General features: G+C 39.4%; 1 protein-coding gene across 1 annotated transcript in view; it reads right to left on the reverse strand.

Moving 5' to 3' along the window:
- The window catches only part of PPP4R1 (protein phosphatase 4, regulatory subunit 1), a 37,072-nt gene extending 18,987 nt beyond the window's left edge, over positions 1–18,085 (reverse strand). Inside the window, exons 1-7 of the mRNA XM_009072219.1 lie at positions 17,970–18,085; positions 9,022–9,164; positions 7,255–7,401; positions 5,617–5,724; positions 4,857–4,922; positions 2,311–2,469; positions 1,053–1,183 (exon numbers count right to left, since the gene is read on the reverse strand). Of these exons, the coding sequence (XP_009070467.1) occupies positions 1,053–1,183; positions 2,311–2,469; positions 4,857–4,922; positions 5,617–5,724; positions 7,255–7,401; positions 9,022–9,141 (731 nt within the window). The 5' untranslated portion in view covers positions 9,142–9,164; positions 17,970–18,085. The remainder of the gene's footprint in view (positions 1–1,052; positions 1,184–2,310; positions 2,470–4,856; positions 4,923–5,616; positions 5,725–7,254; positions 7,402–9,021; positions 9,165–17,969) is intronic.
- Positions 18,086–21,370: the final 3,285 nt, after the last annotated feature.

Below are 21,370 nucleotides of genomic sequence, written 5' to 3' on the forward strand. Positions count from 1 at the left end.
ACAAGTTGTTGTGCCTTAGGTTGACCAGTTGGTACACACCTAATGTTTTGAACAAGCCAATCAGCAGGGAATATGCTAAGCAAAGGGACTATAAGGGTCTGTGTAAAACAACAATAAACGGACATGTTGCTTGCATCAAGCTGCGTCCCGTCTCTCCATCGCGGCATGTGTCCAAACAGCTTTTGAATATTTCAGAGGATAGATACCCCACAGACCCCATGGACAACCTGTGCCAGTGCCTGGTCGTCCTCACAGTTAAAAAAGTCTTTCCTGATGTTCAAGGGAACCTCCCACGTTTCAGGTTGCAGCCACCCTCTGATCCTGTCACTGGTCACCACTGAAAAGAGCCTGGCTCTGTCCTCTTTCTACCTTCCCTTCAGCTATTTATGGATGTTGGTAAGACCCCCTTGAGCCCTCTCTTCTCCAGGCTGAACAGTCCCAGATCTCTCAGCCTTTCCTCACAGGAAAGCCGCTCCAGTCCATCATTGCTGTGGCCCTTCATTGGACTCTCTCCAGTGTCTCCCTCTGGATGGCAGCATGACCCTGTGGGTGAGTCAGCTACTCCTCCCAGTTTTGTGTCATCAGCAAACCTGCTGAGGGTTCACCCTGCTCCACTATCCAGACCATTAAAGAAGATGTCGAACAGGACTGGACCCAACATTGACCCCGAGGTACATGATGGTTGTTGGCCTTCAGCTAGGTGTACTGATCAGTGCCCTGTGGGACCAGCCATTCAGGCAGCTGTCAGTCCACCTCACTGTCTGCTCATCCTGTCCAAACATCAGCAGATTCTCTATGGGGATCTTATGGAAGACCATGCCAAAAGCCCTCCTGAAATCTAGGGTAGATGATATACATTGCTCCCAACTTACTGAATAGTCATGTATTTTCAGTAAATAACTGAAAATTCTGGTCTATTAAGATGAGAAGTTCCAGACCTTTCCATTTACCAAGATACTCAATTTATCCAGGAAAGTTAATTTTCTTAACCTGCAGTTCATACAGAAGAAAACCAAGGAGGAAAACATAATTTATAGATTTAGCAGATTTACCTGTTTTCCTGTGCAGAACCACCATCTTCTGGGTTTTTATCATCTTCTTCTTTAAAGTACTGGCCACTGCTAGATGGATTAGCAAAAGTTGATATGAAAGGCCCCAGAGACTGAAAAGCTGCTTGGCGGACCTAGTGGAAAGGGTCCAAGGTGAAAAAAATTATATGTATAAATCTTGCTGTCCTATAAAACATAAAATGCCTGCTACTGTGAACTGGAAGGGTCATAAGCCTCCTAAGCAAACTAAGAGCAGAGACTCTTGTCTGGAAAGAGTCAGCCAGCTGTATATATAAAGTGCCAAGTTAAAAAAAATTTAAGAAAAAGGAAAAAGCAGGGTAAAACCAGTTACATCACAGGGAACCAAGTTGACAGGCCTATTTCCCACAATCAAAGAAATCAGAACCTGTTTAGATAGTAGAAGCAGGTGAATTTGAAAGCTCAGCTGAGAATTTTAACAACTTGAAAGGAAAAAAAATCATGTACAGTGAACAGACGTTCCACTTCCAGAAGTTTGACTTATAAGCACTACATTTCTTTCCGCCTCCTATTCGGCTGTGTCATGCATTTGCTCCTCCATTCTCTTACTATTTATTCTCCCTTTCTCAACAATTCTCTATCTCAATTTTTGTTATTTGATTAACTCTGCTGGGCTACAACTTGCATGACTTTCCAAGACCTAAGAGCTCATGCCCCTGTGCAGATGACCTTTGGCTCTCAGAAGCAGTCTGCTCAACAGCAAACTTAAGGTTTGAAGAGTAGACCAAAAAACCCCCACCAAACACAAAAATAAATCACCCGACCCAAACAAACAAAAAGAACAACTACAAGAAACAAAAAAAAAGTAAAATAATAATAAATTAAAAAGCCACCACCCAAACCAAAACCAAACAACCCTCAAAGCAACAACAAACCACCACCCCACTCCCCTCAGAAAGGACATGGTGAAAGGGAACTTGAGGAAAAACAAATAAACTGCATTAATTCTCCAGTTTTGTTAATGATTCTCAGCAATGTTAAGTCACAGGCAGTTCTGTAGCTAAAAAAAGCTATCCCACTGACACAGTTTTTCTTACAAGCTGCAGTGAAAATGTGAGGGACTGTCTATACCCATTTACAAACTAAGCAGTCTAAGAAGAATTTTGCTCGAGGTGCGTGAAACAAGTTAGGTTCTCCACACCTATAAGAAGTTCTACAAGGAATACTGCAGTAAAATCCTTTAAGCATGATAGCTATTCAAGAAATAAAAAGCAATTCTTACCCATCGTGAAGGATCACTAATCAAATTAATAAAAAGGGTTGACAATTTTGTCCTCCGGACTTCCTGTGATGTTGCACAAGAAACTGCCATGAAGCATTCAGCACAGGCTTTCCTAACTCCCCACACATTATCAGAGCAGAGCTGGAAAAACCTCGGCAGCTGTTAGGAACACAGTGAGTAAGTTTGCAAGTCTTAATAGGCAGCACTTGCTTCAAAGCAAGTTCTTTTTTCACATTCATTTCCCTCACCTGGTTCTCCACCCTCATATTCAGATATGTTAGTTTAACATTTGCAGGACAAAGAACACACATTCAAGTAGCACCACCCTTCTAATCAGTTGCTTTCATGTTAGTTATGGATACAGACAAGGAAATTCACCTGTCTGAAGAACAGCAAGAAACTGCTAACTCTTTAACCTGATTTATACCCAAAAACCCCCACCAAAAAAAACAACTCCAAAAATACCCCCAAGCCCAGCAAACCTAACACAAGACAAAACCTCATGTCTACTTCATTCTTTTAGAGCAGTGACAACAAAAAAATAACACTGATGCGTTATTAGAAGAAATACTTCACTGTGAGAGTGGTGACACACTGGAACAGGTTGCCGAGGGAAGTTGTAGATGCCCCAACAGTGTTCAAGGCCAGGCTGGATAAGGCCCTGAGCAACCTGGTCTGGTGGGAGGTGTCCCTGCCCATGGCAGAGGGGCTGGGACTAGATGATCTTTAAAGTCCCTTTCAACAGTTAAAATTTTATGATTCTGTGATTAAGATTTTACCTATCAGAGACCACTCCAGACTTTTTTAAGATTCTTACTGAAATGCAAAGGACTAGCAAGTTCAGAAAGAAACCCCTTCTTTTCCACCTAAACTCTCATTGTCAGCTTTACCAATCTCTGTCACCATTCACCCTCAAGGACCTGACCTACATAGGGGAACAGGGGAATGAGAGAAATGCTGCTTTTGGTGCAAGAAAATACATGTTTGAACAGAGCAGTGGTTTTAATAATAAAACTGAAACATTTTGAAGTTGCACAGGTACTTGGGCTTTTTGGAAACAGTAATGGTAAGGGTGGACAGAGTGCAGGTGAGGCAAAGACATGCAGGTCATCTATGACTCTTGCTACAGCGTTGTTTGCAATTACTGATGTTCAGTTGTTCCTACTTTCTGCAGTAAAATTTTCTGGACTTTGTGTCTAATTAAAAAAAAGCTTTTAAGTTAGAAAAGGAAGTTTTATAATTTAGATTTTTACCTTGCCCCCCCCTCTTTTTTTTATAATCCTAAGAGAGCAGAAAATGGCATTTTCTCTTATGGAAAGAGAGCCCCAGCTGTCCAGCCACACATTATTGCTTCTAAATGAAACAACCCTTATTATTTCATAGGCTAGTTGCACTCTCTACAAAGTTTTAATCCAAATTCATTATACTAATCACTAAAAGGGCATTTGTGTGAGAAATCAATTTACATCCCAATCAAGAAGCATATGGGATGCAAATCCACACAACTCTAAACTTCATTATCAAACAGCCTCAATCACACCGTACCTACAGAAAAATGCAGCAAATGCTGTAAGAACATAAAAAAATGCCCTGAGGATCACAACTGCAAAAGGCTGCAGAGCCTCTTGTTGAAATTATACCTGCATTTACGCTCTCTCCATGTAAGTCCCTTGCTAATTCAAGGCATGGACTCATCAACCTCTTCTGGCCCTCAACAAGCTCACTCTCCACATCCCCAAGAGAAGAAAGCTTGAAGAAAGATCCCAGAGACTGACAAGCTGATTTCAGCTCCCTAGCCCCGTCATGTCTCCAAGCCTAGCAATATCCACCATTTCCCTGGACCTGCCCGGGAAAGTGGGGCACTGTTAGGGATACTCTGCTCACAACTCCATCCAGTTCCCTGCTTTTCCATTTCAAATTTGTCTCTTGCTTCCCTTCTTTTGTTATTGCCCCAATTCATTTATTTCATTTGCCTTTCTTTCCCTTCCATTCCTCTCCAGGAAGGCAGTGAGGCATTATTTGAGGCAGGAAAATGGACTTTAGAAGATTAAATCAATCAACAGCAGCATTAAGCAATGTTGTTTAAAGAGACCATATAAGCCTCACTTCTTCTAGCAGTTTATACCCCCAGCCATGCTCCCCCTGTACCTGCAATCTCTCTTTGCATTTATGGATATTAGAAGACACATTCCTGCCTAATTCTGGCCTAATGTTTTTTTGAACTTGCAAATACTTTGCCTCCACAGCTTGAGGGATTTTCTTCAGTCTCATTTAAACCTATCTCTCAGTTCTAGAACTGAGTACCTCTTAGCTTTAGATGAGTGACTTGGCAAGTAAGAGTTCTAATTCGTAGTAACTGTCTTCAAGATTTTGTGCATGTCAATTATAACCTCACATCAGCAAAACTGATGACCCACAGCTTTTTTAGTCTCTCCCAACTAAGGGAATGTAGTAGCTGCCTAATCATTTTGGCTGCCCTTCTCTACCTTGTCTGGTTCCACTACTGAGTTGTATTAGAAAGAAAAACCCTTTAAGAAATGGCTTACCAGCATTTCTTCAGTGGCTTGCTGCCCTACCACACTGCAGATGTCTCCAAAATTGGCTGCACATACCTTGCAGACAGAATGCAAGAAATAACCAGTAAGACCATAATTTTAGTACAGCAAAATCAAAGCAGAAACAAATAAAAATGTGTTTTGGTCCAGACTCATTATCATTTGCTTTCCCATCCCATCACTTCCCATAGTTATTAAAAAAAAAAAGGTGTTTCTTTTCTTCATTTCAAGATTGATCAGCCTTTTTCATCACGAAAGAACCAGCCCAGAACTTAAATGAATAGGAAGGAGAATAAGACATGTTCAGAGTGCTGTCAAATTAAAGACAAGCTGTTATCAAGGGAAATAAGCTATGAATTGGCAGGGTGAGACCAAAACACAGCCTCAGCACCCAAATGCCATGATGGAGTACTGGTTTACTTCATCTTAATGAGCATCTTTAATTCCATCTACATACAGAGATATGAGCTCAGGTGGCTGATGCTGTATCATATTTTCAAGGTTACCTACACAGTTATAAGGACAAGTAGATTGTTTCTTTGTTTCTAACAATAAAGGTATGGACTGCAGGGAAAACACTCAGTGTGAAATATAAAAATCTGTGGAAATGTGATCTACATAGAAACCTCACAGCTTTCACTTATACATGTCAAAATGAGATCTAGCAGGAAAGTCATTTATCCACATGCAAGTTCCAAGCTCATGACACTCCTTCCACAGCTAATCTAGCCCAGATGCTCATAATTCATACCTTACGAACATGAAACATCCTGCAGTCACAGCACATCTCGCAAAATCTAGGAAGAACAAGTCTTTCCGTGATGTCCTTTCCCACCATGGAGGCCATTTTGCACATGATCTAATGACAAGACAGACACTAATCAGGGATGCTTCCACAACACACAATTCTCTGTCAGTTAAGCAGAGGCTTTTTACATTTACTTTTCATTCTGATGCACATAATTTGATTGAAAACTGTGAAAAATATTGAAAACAAAAATCCGTGTTTTGAATTGAAAAGGTTTGGCCACTTCTCAAAAACCTGGATTCCTCCCACCTTGTCATGACATAATACAGATGTAGAAGAAACTGGTCTTTCACCAAACTACATCAAATTCCTAATGGAGACAACTGGACTTCCAGAAATTACTCTCATATCTTACCAAACAGACCTAGGAAAATTAAAATACGCCAAGCACAAGGTTCTTTCGCTATTCCAATACTTAACAAATATACATATTTACAATTAACAGAAAATTACTGACAATTAATATGCCTAAGCAACTTCTAACTTTCATATGAAATTAATTAGAACACTCCATATTGCACATATACAACTCCCTGACATAAAACTCCTGGAAAACCTTATCATATCAAAGCAAGTGAGAATTTTTCCCTCTGAGTCATACTAAAACTTTCAAAAAAGAAAAGGAGTATCATGTTAAACTTTTCTAATCACATAAGTAGAACTATTTAAATTATTATTCCTTTAACAACAAATTATCCCTTTTCTAACCTCTAAGAGATGATGAGCTACAGACATTTTTGTCAAATTTCACTATCTTCCAAACCATGATGACAGGTTAAAAACTCTGCTTATACTTTATTCCCTTATGTATGTGTAAGCTTCTTCAATGAGGACTACAAATTTGGTGCCAGATCCAACAGTGCCCAGCTTGGTTCTTGCTTATGAATTCAGCCACATTAGGAACGTAAAATATTAAATGAGGTCTCTCTCAAGCAAAAAGAAAAGAAAAAATTCACCCAGCAAAAAGCACCAATATAAATTACAAAAATTCAAGGGAAACATAAGGGCATACATCTTCTGCCATTTCTCCTCTATAAATTAACTAATTTGCTTACTATTTAGCAAACATAAATTTTCATTACTAAGGTTATATCTACTGCAAAAAAAAGAAAAACCCCAACCAACCATGAGTTAATTGACTCAGATCCTTATTATTTTGTCCAGTAAAACAAAATCAATAAAGAGAACAGACATACAACAGAATTGAGGCATTAAAGCTTTCTCTCTGATGGAAATTGTCTGTACAGGAAATTTAAACTTCTAGGAAACAGACAGACAAATCTGTACAAAACTAAAAAACCAACACAGCAGATGCTTGAGCAGTCAATAAAATTAATCTTCTGTGCTGTCAATTTCCTGGGATTTTCTTTACAGTATATATATATATAAACTATTGAATTTAAATCTGAATGTGACTGATGTATAACACAGCATGGAAAAAGTTGCAGGCTCCTTATGGAGAGCAATATAATCTTTACTCTTTAATAACAGATGTGCAACTTGCAAACACACTCCCATCACTGCAGTCTCAAACATTCAGGCAAACTTAATACTGTGTGGTTTGGTATTGTCGTTACTTACAGCCACAGCTTCTGTCTTCACGTCATCATTGCTGTCTGGAGCTGTCAGATCTATCAGAACAGGACATACTTTGGTCTCCACATCGTATCTCTCTATGAGTTCTTGCTCCAACAGAACTAACAGTGCTGCCTGGCTTGTTTTTCTTACCTATCATTAAAAAAAGACAAGAATTGGAACAGTGAATTTAAAAAGAGGTTCTTTTGTTCTTCTCTCTGGTAACCAGTGACAGGACCCAAGAGAATGACCTGAACTTGTGTCAGGGAGTTTTAGGTTAGATATTAGAAATAGGTTCTTTACCCAGAGGGTGACTGGGCACTGAAACAGGCTCCCCAGGCTCTCCACCAAGCCTGAGAGAGCTCAAGAAGCATATGGACAATGCTCTCAGGCACATGGTGTGATTCTTGGGGATGTTCTGTGCAGGGCTGTAAGATGATCTCCTCGCGGGTCCCTTCCAACTCCAAATACTCTGCGATTCTGTTTAAATGTGTGTCCTGTATTTTGGAAGCTGTACCTATATACCAACACACACCCCCATACTAACTGCACACAGCGAGAGGACAAGTGCCCCACAAGCACTTTTGCAAACACTTCATGTTTGAAACAAACTATGCTGGAGCCCAGGAACACCTGCATATTGTAAACTAAGGCAAGGCTGTTCTACACATCCACCTCCATATTTCTGAAAACAAGACAGCAACATCAAAAACATAGGCATAGCAAAGCCCATGCAACACAAAGAAATGCACCACAATTAATTAGGAGTAACAAAATTCTAACAAATGGGAGTATTACTAAATAAATCCTGTTTTTCTGAGATTAATGAGTTTGGTTGGCAAGGAGTAACTGCATTTATTTCTAATGTATTTTAAATTCTGAGACAATTTGGCTTAGTCCCATTTAAAAAAAAATTGTACAAAAATAAGATACCCATTAATAATTGACTTCATAGCTGGCTAACCTCTCAAAAGTGTAATTTCATCAGAAGAGAAGACATTATATACAGGAAGAGACTACATATACTGCAATGCAGCAGTTTTGGAAGCACTTTCTAGCTCTTTGTTTCAGAGCACAGCAGCCAAATGAACAGAGGTATCTGTATCAACAGAAGTTAAGACAACAAAACGAATCACTGGATCTGCTAGCAAGAGTATGGTTCTTGTATTATACCTGAATTAGCAAAACAACTATTAAGAAAATAGGTTTGGGTCACTACTTTTGACTATGTAAAATTTGGAAAGGGCAAGAAAAATAAGCAACAAACTCAAGAGGCCTCAAATATTGGAAATAACATATCAACTAGCATTAGTCTAGACTGAATGACTGGAGAAGCCTCAAGAAAACTTTGGGCAAGCTAAGTCATACATGCAGAGAAACACACTAAATGAGTTCAATCCAAAACCTCTGCTGGATTGATATACAAATAACCGGTAATGAAGGTACATAATCATGTTAAAAAACAGAATTATACCAAGGACTTGGTTTTTCATGACTACTGCTCCTTTTTTACCAGAATCATGTAAATCATGTAAGATTGTCAAAATAACTGTTTCATTTTGTCCAATACCAGTGAAAAGGCCCCAGATCAGAACAGATCACATTAGAGGGAAAAAAAATTTCTCCAAAATAGTTTTCTTTAACATTTTCTTTAAATAAGTTCATAGTGCCAAGTATTACATGTCCATTCAAAATCTTTTTGCTAAATTTAAATAGTTTAGCACCACACCAGCTATTCAACTAGTTAGTAAACTACTCACAGAAACCACTTACCTGGTTATTCTGGTCTGCGAGGTATCGTACCACAATAGGCAGTAAGTATTTGGAAAAAGCATAAGGGATTGAAGGTCTGTTTTCTTGACAGAACATAGCAATATGAGGCACCTGTTCCATCAGTTCTGCCCGCACTGTTGGCTCTGTCAGGATCAAAATAAAACCAAAACAGCCACAAAAAATGGTTACAAGCATTCTCCTAGATGTTGCCAGAGGAAGATTTTACAGTTCTGTTCTTTTCTCAAGGGTTCATGCCATTGAATGCGTTTTCATCAAGCTTCATTTTGACAATCACCATCCTTTTGCAAAACTAGGTACAACTACACTCTGTATTTCCAAACTACTAAAGAGTTAAGTCCCCTGTTCTCAGTAAGAAAATCAAGAAAAGGTGTTAAGAGAGCAAGGCACCAAACATTATGAATATCAGAATCTGAACTCCCTACAAGTGTCACGCACTTCACAGAAAACTGCTAAGCAGAAAGTCAAGCCAAAATTGGTACCATTAAGAGAGGAAATGAACCAAAGGAGACTATAGCCACAGCCTCTCAGGCAGAAAAGATCCTACTGAGCAGGACAACCAGGCATAACTGCACATGTTGGTTTTCATCCTTTGCTTTCTAAGACTACTGATACCTTTGTTGGATGGAAAAGGCCCTGCATCTTTCCAGCTGCTTCTGTTAAACCTTTCAGATATGTTTTTCATCAAAGTTGGTGACTATTTAAAAGATATTTCATTCAGTTTTTAAATTTAGGAAATGGTGCACTGCTTGAATGAATCCTAATCCACATAGAACATGCACATGTATTTGGGGGATGAGAAAAGAAATACCAGCATGGATTAAACTGCAACTATTAACAAAAAACAGATTCAGTTTAAGAAGCAGGACATTATTACATGCCTGATAGCCCACTTGTCCACAGGGGTTAAAAAATGTAACTCAGAACTAAGAAGTTCTGCCCCTTCAGAATTTGCAGACATCTGCAGCTACCATTAGAGAACTGATTACCTACAAAAACCACATAACAAAACCCACTAATTACTCTCAAGTTACAGCAATTTGATTTACAATATTTAAAGATAACAGTTGACCAAAACAAGCACCTGTAAATAGGACAAACCATTACTTAATGAGATCATTAATTCTGAAAGCTGAGTTCTACATATCATATTAATGCAAAGAAAGAAAATACTCTTATCATAGTAACTCATCTTTTGCTTCCTTACAAAAATTTGCCAAGGCAGTCCTTAGAACACAAGTGGGATAAGCTGCAATTCTTCATTAGGATAAGTTTTCTCATGATTGGAGGGTAGGGTGCAAGGGGGTATCAACCAAAGTAGATCAAGCCATTTTCAAGAGTCAAGATGGCAAAAACACCTATTTTCTTCCTACTCTTAATTCTGGTCCTTTTATCTGACAAGGCCCAGCTTCTACAGTTCTGCAAGAGGGTCCTGAAACATGCCAGAGAAAGAAGTCCTTTTACATGTTAACTTTTACATGTCAACATGTTCTTTTCTACCTGTGTGACAACCTGCCCAAAGGTGGCTGAGCTAAAGAGGCCCTGCAAGCACCATTTGCAACTGTGCAGCAGCTGACAGAAAGCCCAGCAACTACAGATTGAAGTGTCTTTCCTTGCTGAGCACATTTTGAGACAGAGAGAGCCATCATCATTGCAGACACTACACAGGTCCTCTCTCAAGAGCAACTAGTTTGAAAAGGCTGCAGATGGCAAACAAAACAGAACTAGGAACCACCACGCTGGGCAGGGAGGGATGGAGGGCCAAGAGATGAGTGACAAGGAAATAATACTAGCAACTAAAGGGAAGCGAGACTGGAACTTGTTGGAAAAGAAATGGGAATGAGGGCCCAAAGCCAGGGCTGGAGGACATGCTGAGGACATGATCTAAGGGTATGAGAGGCTTATGTCACAACCCTTATCACTAGGATCTCATTCTCACTTCTTAAGACTCCTGCCTTGTTTCTTACAGCAGACAGAAGATGACTTGAGGGGTGATAAAGGGGAGGGAGAGTGAGCAAAATTAATTTGGCTGAGGCTGCATGTTTGGCAGCAGTGTCTCTTAATATGTTTCTTAAATTGCTTTGGGCAGTTCCCACCCTCCCAGACCCAAGACCTGAAGCTTCCATTATGCCAATACAACTGCTCATGCAGCCAGACAACAAACCATAACAAAGAACTGACCTGGCTGATGAAGCTTTTGCCCCACCACAGCAGCATCAATACAAAGTAAGAACTGGCACTTAGATTTGTCTCCCTGTGCAATCACACACTTCTCTTAAGTAGCAGAACTGTCTGATGATGGAACCAAGCAAGTGAAGGTAAGAGAGGGTGCTGGGACAGAGTGAAAGAAGCAAAATGCCGAGAAACCTGATTTGTTCCCTAGCTTAGCATGAAGCTGTGCTAAGCACTCAAGCCAGGCTCTTCACAGAATATCTGCACACTACTCATCTGACTGTCTTCACTGCTGAAGAAACTTGACCGCTGCAATCAAAGCCAACAAGAGCTCTGTATTAAGCATAACAAAAACTATGTATAAAGCTCTGGACACCACGCACTCAAAATGGGCAGCCTGCTTCAATGCCTCTACAGTTTGCTTACCCACTGACAAAGTAATGGCACTGCTCCCTCTACCCAAATTGACTAGATTTGCTGTGAAATTGAATTAATAAATTTCTTTATGAAGTACTTCAGTAAGAGAGCAATATGCACCAAAAACATAAGATCCTTTTTCCTTCAGAACAAGGTTCATCTATAATACAGCACTTACGTCAACTGCCTGACAATACTGAAGCTCTGCAGATGTAAAGTGAACCCCTTTCTTCCTGAGCTGCTAAGGAAGCTCTGCCTTTGTGAGGAACACAGGCAGATGAGATGATGCAATTAGAGATTTGAAAAATTCATGCCCAGGAATGAATTAGAACTGTAAAGTCACCTTAGTTCTTACATTCCCTAACTTTTAAGTACCCGGCTCTGCAACCTTTGCAAGGTCAATTCAAGCCAACAAACAAACGAGCACTGTGCACGTAACCGGCTGTGTAACGCAACACCGTAATGCGCTATCAAAAGGCATTTGTGCTGTTCTGGGGAATTACTGCTGCTATGCAAGAACCTGAACCTTAAGCTTACCAATTTAGATAAGAGCTCAATTCTTCCAAATGCTGAAGCATATGTTCCAGTGTGTACTGAATAGAGCCTAATCTTGCAGTCTGATGGGGTTACAGTAGAGCCTTTTTTTTTTTTTTTTTGCATTATGTTTCCTAAAGACCCAAGCAACAATGCCAAAAAATACTACTAAAGATAGAGCACTTTCTCAAACCCTCTATCTATTCCTCAGCTTGGTCTTTAGCTTTGACAGGTGGCAGCTCCAAGTACAGATTCCAGAAGGCTTCAATACATGGCAGTGTCAGCAATTTCAGTTCAGACTTCTCTGTTGTTTATAATCAAAGTTATGGTTTGGTCATTGTGCTGGTTTTGGCTGAGATAGAGCTAATTTTCTTCATAGTAGCTGATATGGGGCCATGTTTTGGATTTGTGCTGGAAACAGCGTTGATAACTCAGGGATGTTTTAGTTATTGCTGAGCAGAGCTTACACAGAGCCAAGGTCCCTTCTGTCTCTCACAGCACCCCAGCAGCAATCAGGCTAGGGATGCACAAGAAGCTGGGAAGGGACACAGACAGGACAGCTGATCCCAACTGACCAAAGGGACATGCCACACCATATGGTGTCATGCTCAGCACAGAGAGCTGGGGGAAGGAGGAGGCAGGGGGGATGTTCAGAGTGGTGGTGTTTATCTTCCCGAGTCACTCTTAGGCATGACAGAGCCCTGTTCTCCTGGGTGTGGCTGAACACCCACCTTTCCATGGGAAAAGGTGATGAATTCCTCTTGCACTCACAGTGAGGACAGAAGTATTACCCTGGGATGTTATTTTCCTTACTCCTAAATTCAAGGCAGCCTAAACACTGTTACCAGCACAAAAACATGGCCCCATACTAGCTACTGTGAAGAAAATTAACTCTACCCCAGCCCAAACTAGCACAGGTATCAACACAGCGAATGGAGCATGGCAGTTACATGAAGCTTCTGAAAGCATAAGCACATCCAGCTGGGGAATAATGGCTTTCTGCACTGTACAATACAGTTGGGATCAGGCTTTCACACAATATAAACAAAATCCGGGTAGAGAATTTTGCTTCATGACAAGTTTCTATTTTAGGCACTCTGGAAAAATCACTGTGTACAATTAGGTTCTCCACAGCATTTGCCTGGAACAGTATTTTTCTGTTTGGCAGAGGAAGTATTTTTAAATGCTGCTCTTTTTGAACTATCTCCTGAAGTTACAAGTCTATGCCTTAAAGTAGCAATCCACTAGGGAAAAAAAAAGGCTGCAATTTGTCAAAATAAAAACACTGAAAATAAATATTAGTATTAAAAAAATTACATCTCAGAAGTAAAATCATGCTTGTTTTTCTTACTCATTAGCATTTAATTTCATTAGCATTTAATTTCATTCTATCAGGTCTTATGTATTCTATAGATACAACATTACACTGAATTGAGTTTTAGAAATCAAGCAAAATTAAAAGTGTGACTGAAGACAGTGAAAACAGACCTCCAATTCTTCTGTTTGTGAAATAATACTGAAAAGAAATTGCCAAAATAAAATGACACAGTTCTACCTCTCTTGATTTCCAGATATATGAAACCAGGAATACGTTCCAATCAACATCTCCAGGAGGTGAGCAGACTTTGATCTGCACACACAAACTTTTAGTTTTAGCTATTTCACAAATCACCATTTAAATCAACGTTCTAAACTGACTCTAACATCGTGGGAGTAATTAACTGTTTCTTCTTCATCCATGACAAAAACACTTAAATTTCCCTTAGAATTTGACACCATCTCTCATGTAAATGAAGTGCCAACATGCTCACTTAGCTTCTCCTAGCACATACACTCAGCTTTCATATGTGTTTCATCCCTACTGGGGCTTCAGCTCACTCTTTATTCCCCTTCAGCTATGAGGAAGTAAAGCACCACAGTTTGCTGTACGCTGGAAATTAAAAAGGGATTATTGCAGAGCTGCACAGTATAATACCAACTAATTGCTCCAGAACAGTTATTTGTACATGAAGTAATTATTCCAGAGCTACCTCACAACTAGATTTATTTCACAATGCTTTATTTTTTGACAATGTACAGTATTTAGAATAAAGCCTGTAAAGCTTTCACTATCCCAATATGACCATTTTGGAATACAAGCAGCAGTCAATTTCCACTATGTTTGTGAGGGGGTGTAAGGTTTTTGTGTTGTAAAACCATATATGAAGGACAAGTACTGATTATGTTGTCAGTTAAAGCAACATTAACATTTGCAGACTTTATTCTAAATACTATACGTTGTTGCAGAATAAAGCATTGTGAATAAATCTAGTTTTAAGTACACCTAAATATTAGTAATATTACTGCTTGTTCTTATTAAGGGATGTGAGCAAGAAGGAAAGGTACAAGTGCATAACTTTGCATTAACACTTCCCTTCTGTGAAAAAAATAAATTCATAGAATCCTAGAATATCCCGAGTCGGAAGGGACCCACAAGAATCACCGAGCACTGGATATGTATACATGCCTGTTCTCAAATTCATCATCACTTGCATGACCAAAGACAAAATTTAAATAAATTCTACAGTTTGACAATTCAAACTATTTATATTGTCCTTTCCCAAACAGAACTTCCCCTTTCCCTCATTTTTCCCTTCTACTGACACCCATATTTTCCCTTTGATTCTTCTCATTTCCTGTTTCATCTTTCCCTCCAACTTTCCTACCTTTTCTGAAGACATAAGAAAATCTAGACAAGTGAAAATACACTGTAACCAGAGCCCATCCCTTTCAGCATAGGAGTCCAGCAGAAAAGGCTGATACGTGTGATGCATGTGCTGCTTCAGTAGTCAGATTCTTTTCTCTTACTAACCAGCAATGGACCTCATTACTGACTGGTAGAGCAAGGAGTGAAACACAGACTAATGCGAGAGGGTAAAGTCACCATTAGTCACCCATCAGATGCATGAGAGACAAAAGAGGATTACATCAAGCACAGAACAAAATTCTTGGCATAGCAGGAGGTGGGAGGGAGGGTATGGAAGATCCTGAAACCCAAAGATGCATGAGGGAAGAAAACAGGGCTGGAGACACAGATAGCTGGGAAAGGCAAATATTAGCATTCCCATTAATACTGCTTACATGTGAAGATTCTGTTAGATGAAATGCTGCAGTATGTGCTATTCAACAGATATTGTTGGCATCTCTCACTACACCAGCAGCAGTAATTGAACCTACCTTAGTAAAACCATTTAAGCACACTATTAAGTAATTAAGGTTGTGAGGCCATCCACATTTTAAGCCTGATTACACAGCTTCAAAACTTAATGACCAATTAGTCTAATAATTGTTTTTAGAATCAGTTTGTTTTGCAAACTACATTCACAACTGATTCTTTGCAGTAAAGAGACTACTCTTCATTCAGAAGAAAAGAATTCTAGTTGGCTATACTCAAGCAAATAAGCATCAGTGCTTCAGGATGTCACTTTGTTTTTCCCCTACCATTTCCTTAGAAAGATACCTTTATGTCTGTTTCATAGTACATTAAATTACCGCATGTATTTTAGAAATTAAGATAGAGACTCTCACTTTTAAAGAACCCTCAGAAAATAAGATTTAAAGCTTCTGGTGCCTCTAGCAAGCACACTAAGCAAAAATGCCAATAATGCAATAATTCTGGCTGAGGCTAACTTACAAAGGCATTTAATCACACTTCAACGCACAATGATGAAATCCTGTATCATCTAAGTCATTCACAAGCTGGTACCAAAAAAAAAAGTTTGACTTATACTAATTTACTCAAGTGAAAAAGCAGACATAAGGCCCTTGTTCAAGCTCACATAAGTCTATGGCTAGTCTACATTTGAGAATGAAGAAGGCCCAGCTGTTTTAATACAAAGATTAGTATTTTATCTCTAACAAGGGTTTATGAGGTTTATTTGCCAAGCACTGCACTTCTATGTCAAGCTGCTTTTTGGCTTGCATAGATTCAAAGACACCACAAAAACATCTCTAAAGAAACAGAGAAATTACAAAGTGAAAACTCAGTCCCAAATACAGTAGGAAAACCCAGAGCTCAGAACTGTAAAGTGCCCAAACCCCACAGCAAAAAAATCACAGACTGAACACCATCACCCAACTACAGCAACGAAGACAAACACTGAAGGAAACAAACCTTCCAAACAACTGCAATTTGGAGAATCAGTTCCTTTGGCAAGCAAAAAGCTTGAAGGCAGCAGATTATTCCCCAACTGCCACTCCTGAGTTTCTTCTGCGGGAAAATGGTGCTGCCATGGACATACAGCATGACATGGTACCAGGGCACAGCAATTCCTGGGTTCCATCAGCACTGGGAGCACCTCATTACCAGTACAAACACACTAGCAAACTTAAGGCTGCAAAAGCAAATGTAAACTGGAACTAATTCCCTAGGAAGAGTTCAAACTGCTCTGTCAGGAGAAGACCCACTTTATAGCATCTGTATGTGCAGTTACACAATGGTAGTCAGAATTCTCCTTCACAAAATACATTTCACTACAACTCTACTTAAGAGTCCAAATGAGTACACATCAAAAGCTATTTGAGACTTTTTCTGTCAAAGAGTTTTTATAAAAACAGTTTTAGAGCTGATACTTGCCTTTGCCATGATGCTTAAAAAAATTTAGCTCATGGCTAGCCAGCTGGTAACTCAAGGTATTATCAATCATACCAAACAACTGTTTCATTATTTTTTTTGTGCCTTCCATCCTACAGTCATATATTTGGACCTAGATATTTTTCTAGTAAAGGTTAATTTTTATTTCACATTAATACAGTCTTTAGTACAGCTGAGATAACATTTAGCTTCTTAAATGATTATCACAGTACAAGAAGAATGAAAATAATTGGTTTTAAATTCTCCTGCTCTCAAACACAGAAATGGCTGTCTCCAAGTAGCCGCAGCTTACTGAAAGATATCTTAAAAAACCCACACTAACCCCCCCCAAAAAAAAAACCAAAACAAAACAAACAACTTAAACCTCAGCATGTCTCTTTTTCAAGCAAAGACCATGTCTGAAAAACATTAGCCCAAATACAAGACTTCTGAAGCTGCAAGGTATTAATCAGACAGAAGACTGCTCGGGCAACTTCAAGACAGCTGTTTCTAGTTCACTGCTGCACCTGTATTTTAGAAAACAGCAGCAGTAGCCCAGAGAGACCATAGCTATTGTGTATCCCAGGAGTATTCTTTAATTCAATCCTCATTGTATCTACTACTGCTGAAAAAAAAAGCAAAGTACCTCACTTTCCGTGACTTAACTTGGCAAAAGAAGACAAACACCTCCAAATGTTAAAAAAAAAAGGCATAAGACTAATGAGTATCAACAATTCGAAATGAGAAGACCTGTACATAGTCACAGTTCAGTTTGACATCTCAAGTTAGTTTTTGTTTTTATTTATTTATGCATTTAAATACAAAGGCCTGACTCCAGGATGGCTCTAACCAAGCATGTCAAAACACATGGATACTTTTCCAATGTTTTCTTATTCCAAATCCAGAAGCTTTTATGTTTTACAGACAAATCGAAAAAAATGTCACAAATGAGAAAAAGGATCAGGTAAGGCAAAAATTAACAAGTCTCCTGATAGCAACCTTTAACCACACACAAAAAAACCACCAAATCCAAACCACACAACAAAAGCAAAACAAAAAAAATTAACAAAAACCACTGTGCTGCAGTATGACTAATAATCAAGCACATATATTACAAAGACACAAAGCAGATCTAGTTCCCTAATGCATCTTCACATGGTTTAAGACACAAGGCAATTCTATTAACCTGTCTTACCGAAACCACTAAGTCCAACATTGCAACTGCTCGAGGCACAAGACTCACAGTTAAGTTTGCAGAAATTTAATTTGTGGGGCAGCTGCAGAATCCAGTGCTACTAGTTTGGCAGATCTGAGACAACTTTGACAATGCAGGAAAAGCCTGAAATGCTGCTTTTCCTGACGCTGAGAACATATCAACCCTGACTAAAAATGTACTCCACCCTCGTTAAGGGCAACAAACTAATCTGAGCTCCACTCTTGGCTTCCAATACACTTTGACATAAACAAACTCCCATTTGACACACTTAGTTGGTCACCAAAGAAAAGCCTTAGGTTACAAAGTTGCTGCAAGAGGTCATTTTGCCCTGGACACATCTGTCCTATTTTCTAAACTGAAGTGAAGCTTCAGAAAGTTTCTGACGCACCAAACTGTTCACAAGACCACACAAACAGGCACTGTATATGCAGACTCCAGAACCAGAGCTTCGCTGGGAAAGCACGCTAAAAACAGTAGCATAACACTGTTCTCAATTAAAGACACATTTTATCCTAAGTGAATAGTGACTTTTTTTTCCTCTTGAAGAATCCTTGGAGAGGTACTCAATACAATTATGTAATGCTCACAACAGGCTATTTGTCCTGGCTAAACAAGGACATTCCCTCAGAAAAATAAAAACATGCATTTTAAATTAAGACAGTAATGACAGAGTAACAGAAATCAGCAGAACATCGTTTTACCCTTGGAAAGCATTATGTTCTGCAGTTCCAGGCAAAGGGAGACAAACTAACAAAATAGTAAACAGAGGAAACATTTTCTTCTTATTCAAGATATAATACAAGTTTTTCTCCACAGCACTTCTACAGTAACAAAAGGATGATCTTCAGATCTCTTCTGAAGTTTTGCTGCTAAAGCCTTTCTTCCTTCTGGTATTTCAGCTGTTTCAGCTGTATCAGCTATGTTGAAATCAAGCTGTAATTCTTTCTAGAGCATCTTTAAGATGGAATTTTGTTACAGCTCTGTCCACACCATTTTTTTCCCTTCCATCACTTTTTAAACACTCCTTTTCTTTCACATTTGTTTTGCATTACTCTTCTGCTTTTGCCTTTTATTCCAAACCCCAAGCACTCTCAATACATTAATTAGCAACAGACACTTCACATCTACAGTGCCCACCTCATAGCAAGGAAGGCACACAGCAAGCTCAATACCCTGGACTTCAGGAGAGCAGGCTTTGACCTCTTCAGGGATCTGCTTGGTAGAGTACCATGGCATAAAGCCCTGGAAGGAAGAGGGGCCCAAGAAAGTTACAAGAATCACCTCCCCCAAGTGCAGGAGCAGTGCATTCCAACAAAGACATAGGCAAAAACATGAGGCCTACACGGATGAACAAGGAGCTCCTTAACAAACTCAAAAAAAAAAAAAAAAAAAAAAAAAAAAAAAAAAAAAGAAAGACTACAGAGGGTGGAAGCAAGGACAGATAGCCCAGGAGGAATACAGAAAAAATGCCCAAGCAGCCAGGGATTAGGTTAGGAAAGCTAAAGCCCTGATAGAATTAAATCTGGCTTAGGATGTCAAGGGCAGCAAGAAAAGCTTCTATAGGCACATCAGTGATAAAAGAAAAACTAGGGAAAATATGGGCCCTCTCCAGAAGGAAATGCCAGACTTGCTTACTCAGAACACAGAGAAGGCTGAGGTACTCAATGAATTTTTTGCCTCGATCTTCAGTGTCAAGTTCTCCAGCCACACTGTCCAAGTCACAGAAGGCAAAGGTGGGGGGGACTGGGAGAATGAAGAACTGCTCACTGAGGAAGGGGATGCTCACTTTGGGGGATGATTTAGAGGAATAAAATTTTACAGTATTTTATTGCATTTTCAGAAGCCTGGTCCTGTGCTGAACACGGCTCAGCACTTCTGACTTAACCATATTAACCCAGTAAAATGTTTAATGCTACCTACCTGAATCATCAGCTAATCTGCTGATTCTCTCCAACACAGCAATACAATCTCTCTCATCATCACTGACTTCCTTCAAAGTGTCCAGCAAACTTCGAGCCACCATTTGCCTAGTTTACAAGAAAGATTAAAAATCAGCATTATTTGTGTCCAGAAATACAGCCAAATCAACAAACTGTGCAATCATACAAGTTGCTTACACCAAACAGTAAAATTTTACACATAGTCACTTTTAACTCAGTAAATTTAGTCAGCCCTGCTTTGGGAATTCTTAACTGATACCTGGCATAATCCTAAAGAACTGTTAACTTTAAATGTAACATTAAAAGTATCACTTTGGTTTACAAGGGTAAGAGAAACCAACCATGAAGACCAAAAATAGCAATCATCTGCTAAGTGGGCAAACAGAGGCTGACTGTTAGCAAGTCAGTGTCAGCCTTCCATCCACACCTGTGAATTCCCTAATTTGTTCCATACAAAGCAAGACAACACTACTATTGTTACTACTATTGTTTTTAAATAGAATACTGAACTTGTTTCATGAAACCATGAACACTCAAGATTTCCATACCAACCATGATGTTTAGAAGTTAAACTTCATTCAAATGCTGTGGGTATACACTGTGAAAATAAAACACACTACCCCATGCATACCTGGGACCTATGTTAAGCCACGTAGAAAATAAAACAGCACGAAAACATGAAACAAGTCATAATCAACTCAGTTACTACTTCTAATGCACGAGAGATTTTGCTATGGATTAACTTGTCAGTGACAAAATTTGGAGGTTTGAGCTCTAAGGAGCTGTTGCAGCCCATGTCACAAAGTCATATGCACTGGCTACCTAGAGGGCCCTACCCATGAAGCTTTTAAGCAATGCAGCTGTCAACGTGTGGCAAACAACCCTTCTCTCCTCAGCAACAGCCTGCAAAGCACAGTTCTCCTTTTTCACCCTTTTGGACAATGTGGGTTGAACATCAGTTCAGAGACCCAGCAGGATTATCCCAAGAGTGGAATGGGCCAAGGAACAGTGTCCAACACACTGCCAGCTCTTGTACTGCCCTGGACCAAGAGTCAAGTGTCAGGCATTTCCAGAACTGACTGGCAGAAACACTCCTAGGTATAAGCATTGTTGACAAAGAGCAGTGCTGTGGACAGGAGCAGAAGCACACCTAAGCTTTATCACGTTCACTACAAACAGCAAATGTGAGCAATGGTCCAAAAAATGGTAAGATGGTTACATTCCTAGTGCATGATGAAAGCTTGAGAACTTCACAATTCCGTGCAATCAGAGAAATGCAGTAGGTTTCAATGAATTCCCGAAGCTAATCAGACATTTCCATTTTCTCAAACTGAAAAGCAGTAATTTAAGTATTTCACATTGGCCACTTGCAAAGCTATCTTCAGCTAAGCTGTTTTGACACACAGATGAGCATAACCTTCTAAAAAACAAACTGAAAAA

The sequence above is a fragment of the Acanthisitta chloris genome, unplaced genomic scaffold (assembly GCF_000695815.1).
Source record: "Acanthisitta chloris isolate BGI_N310 unplaced genomic scaffold, ASM69581v1 scaffold12853, whole genome shotgun sequence".
Taxonomy (NCBI): Eukaryota; Metazoa; Chordata; class Aves; order Passeriformes; family Acanthisittidae; genus Acanthisitta; species Acanthisitta chloris.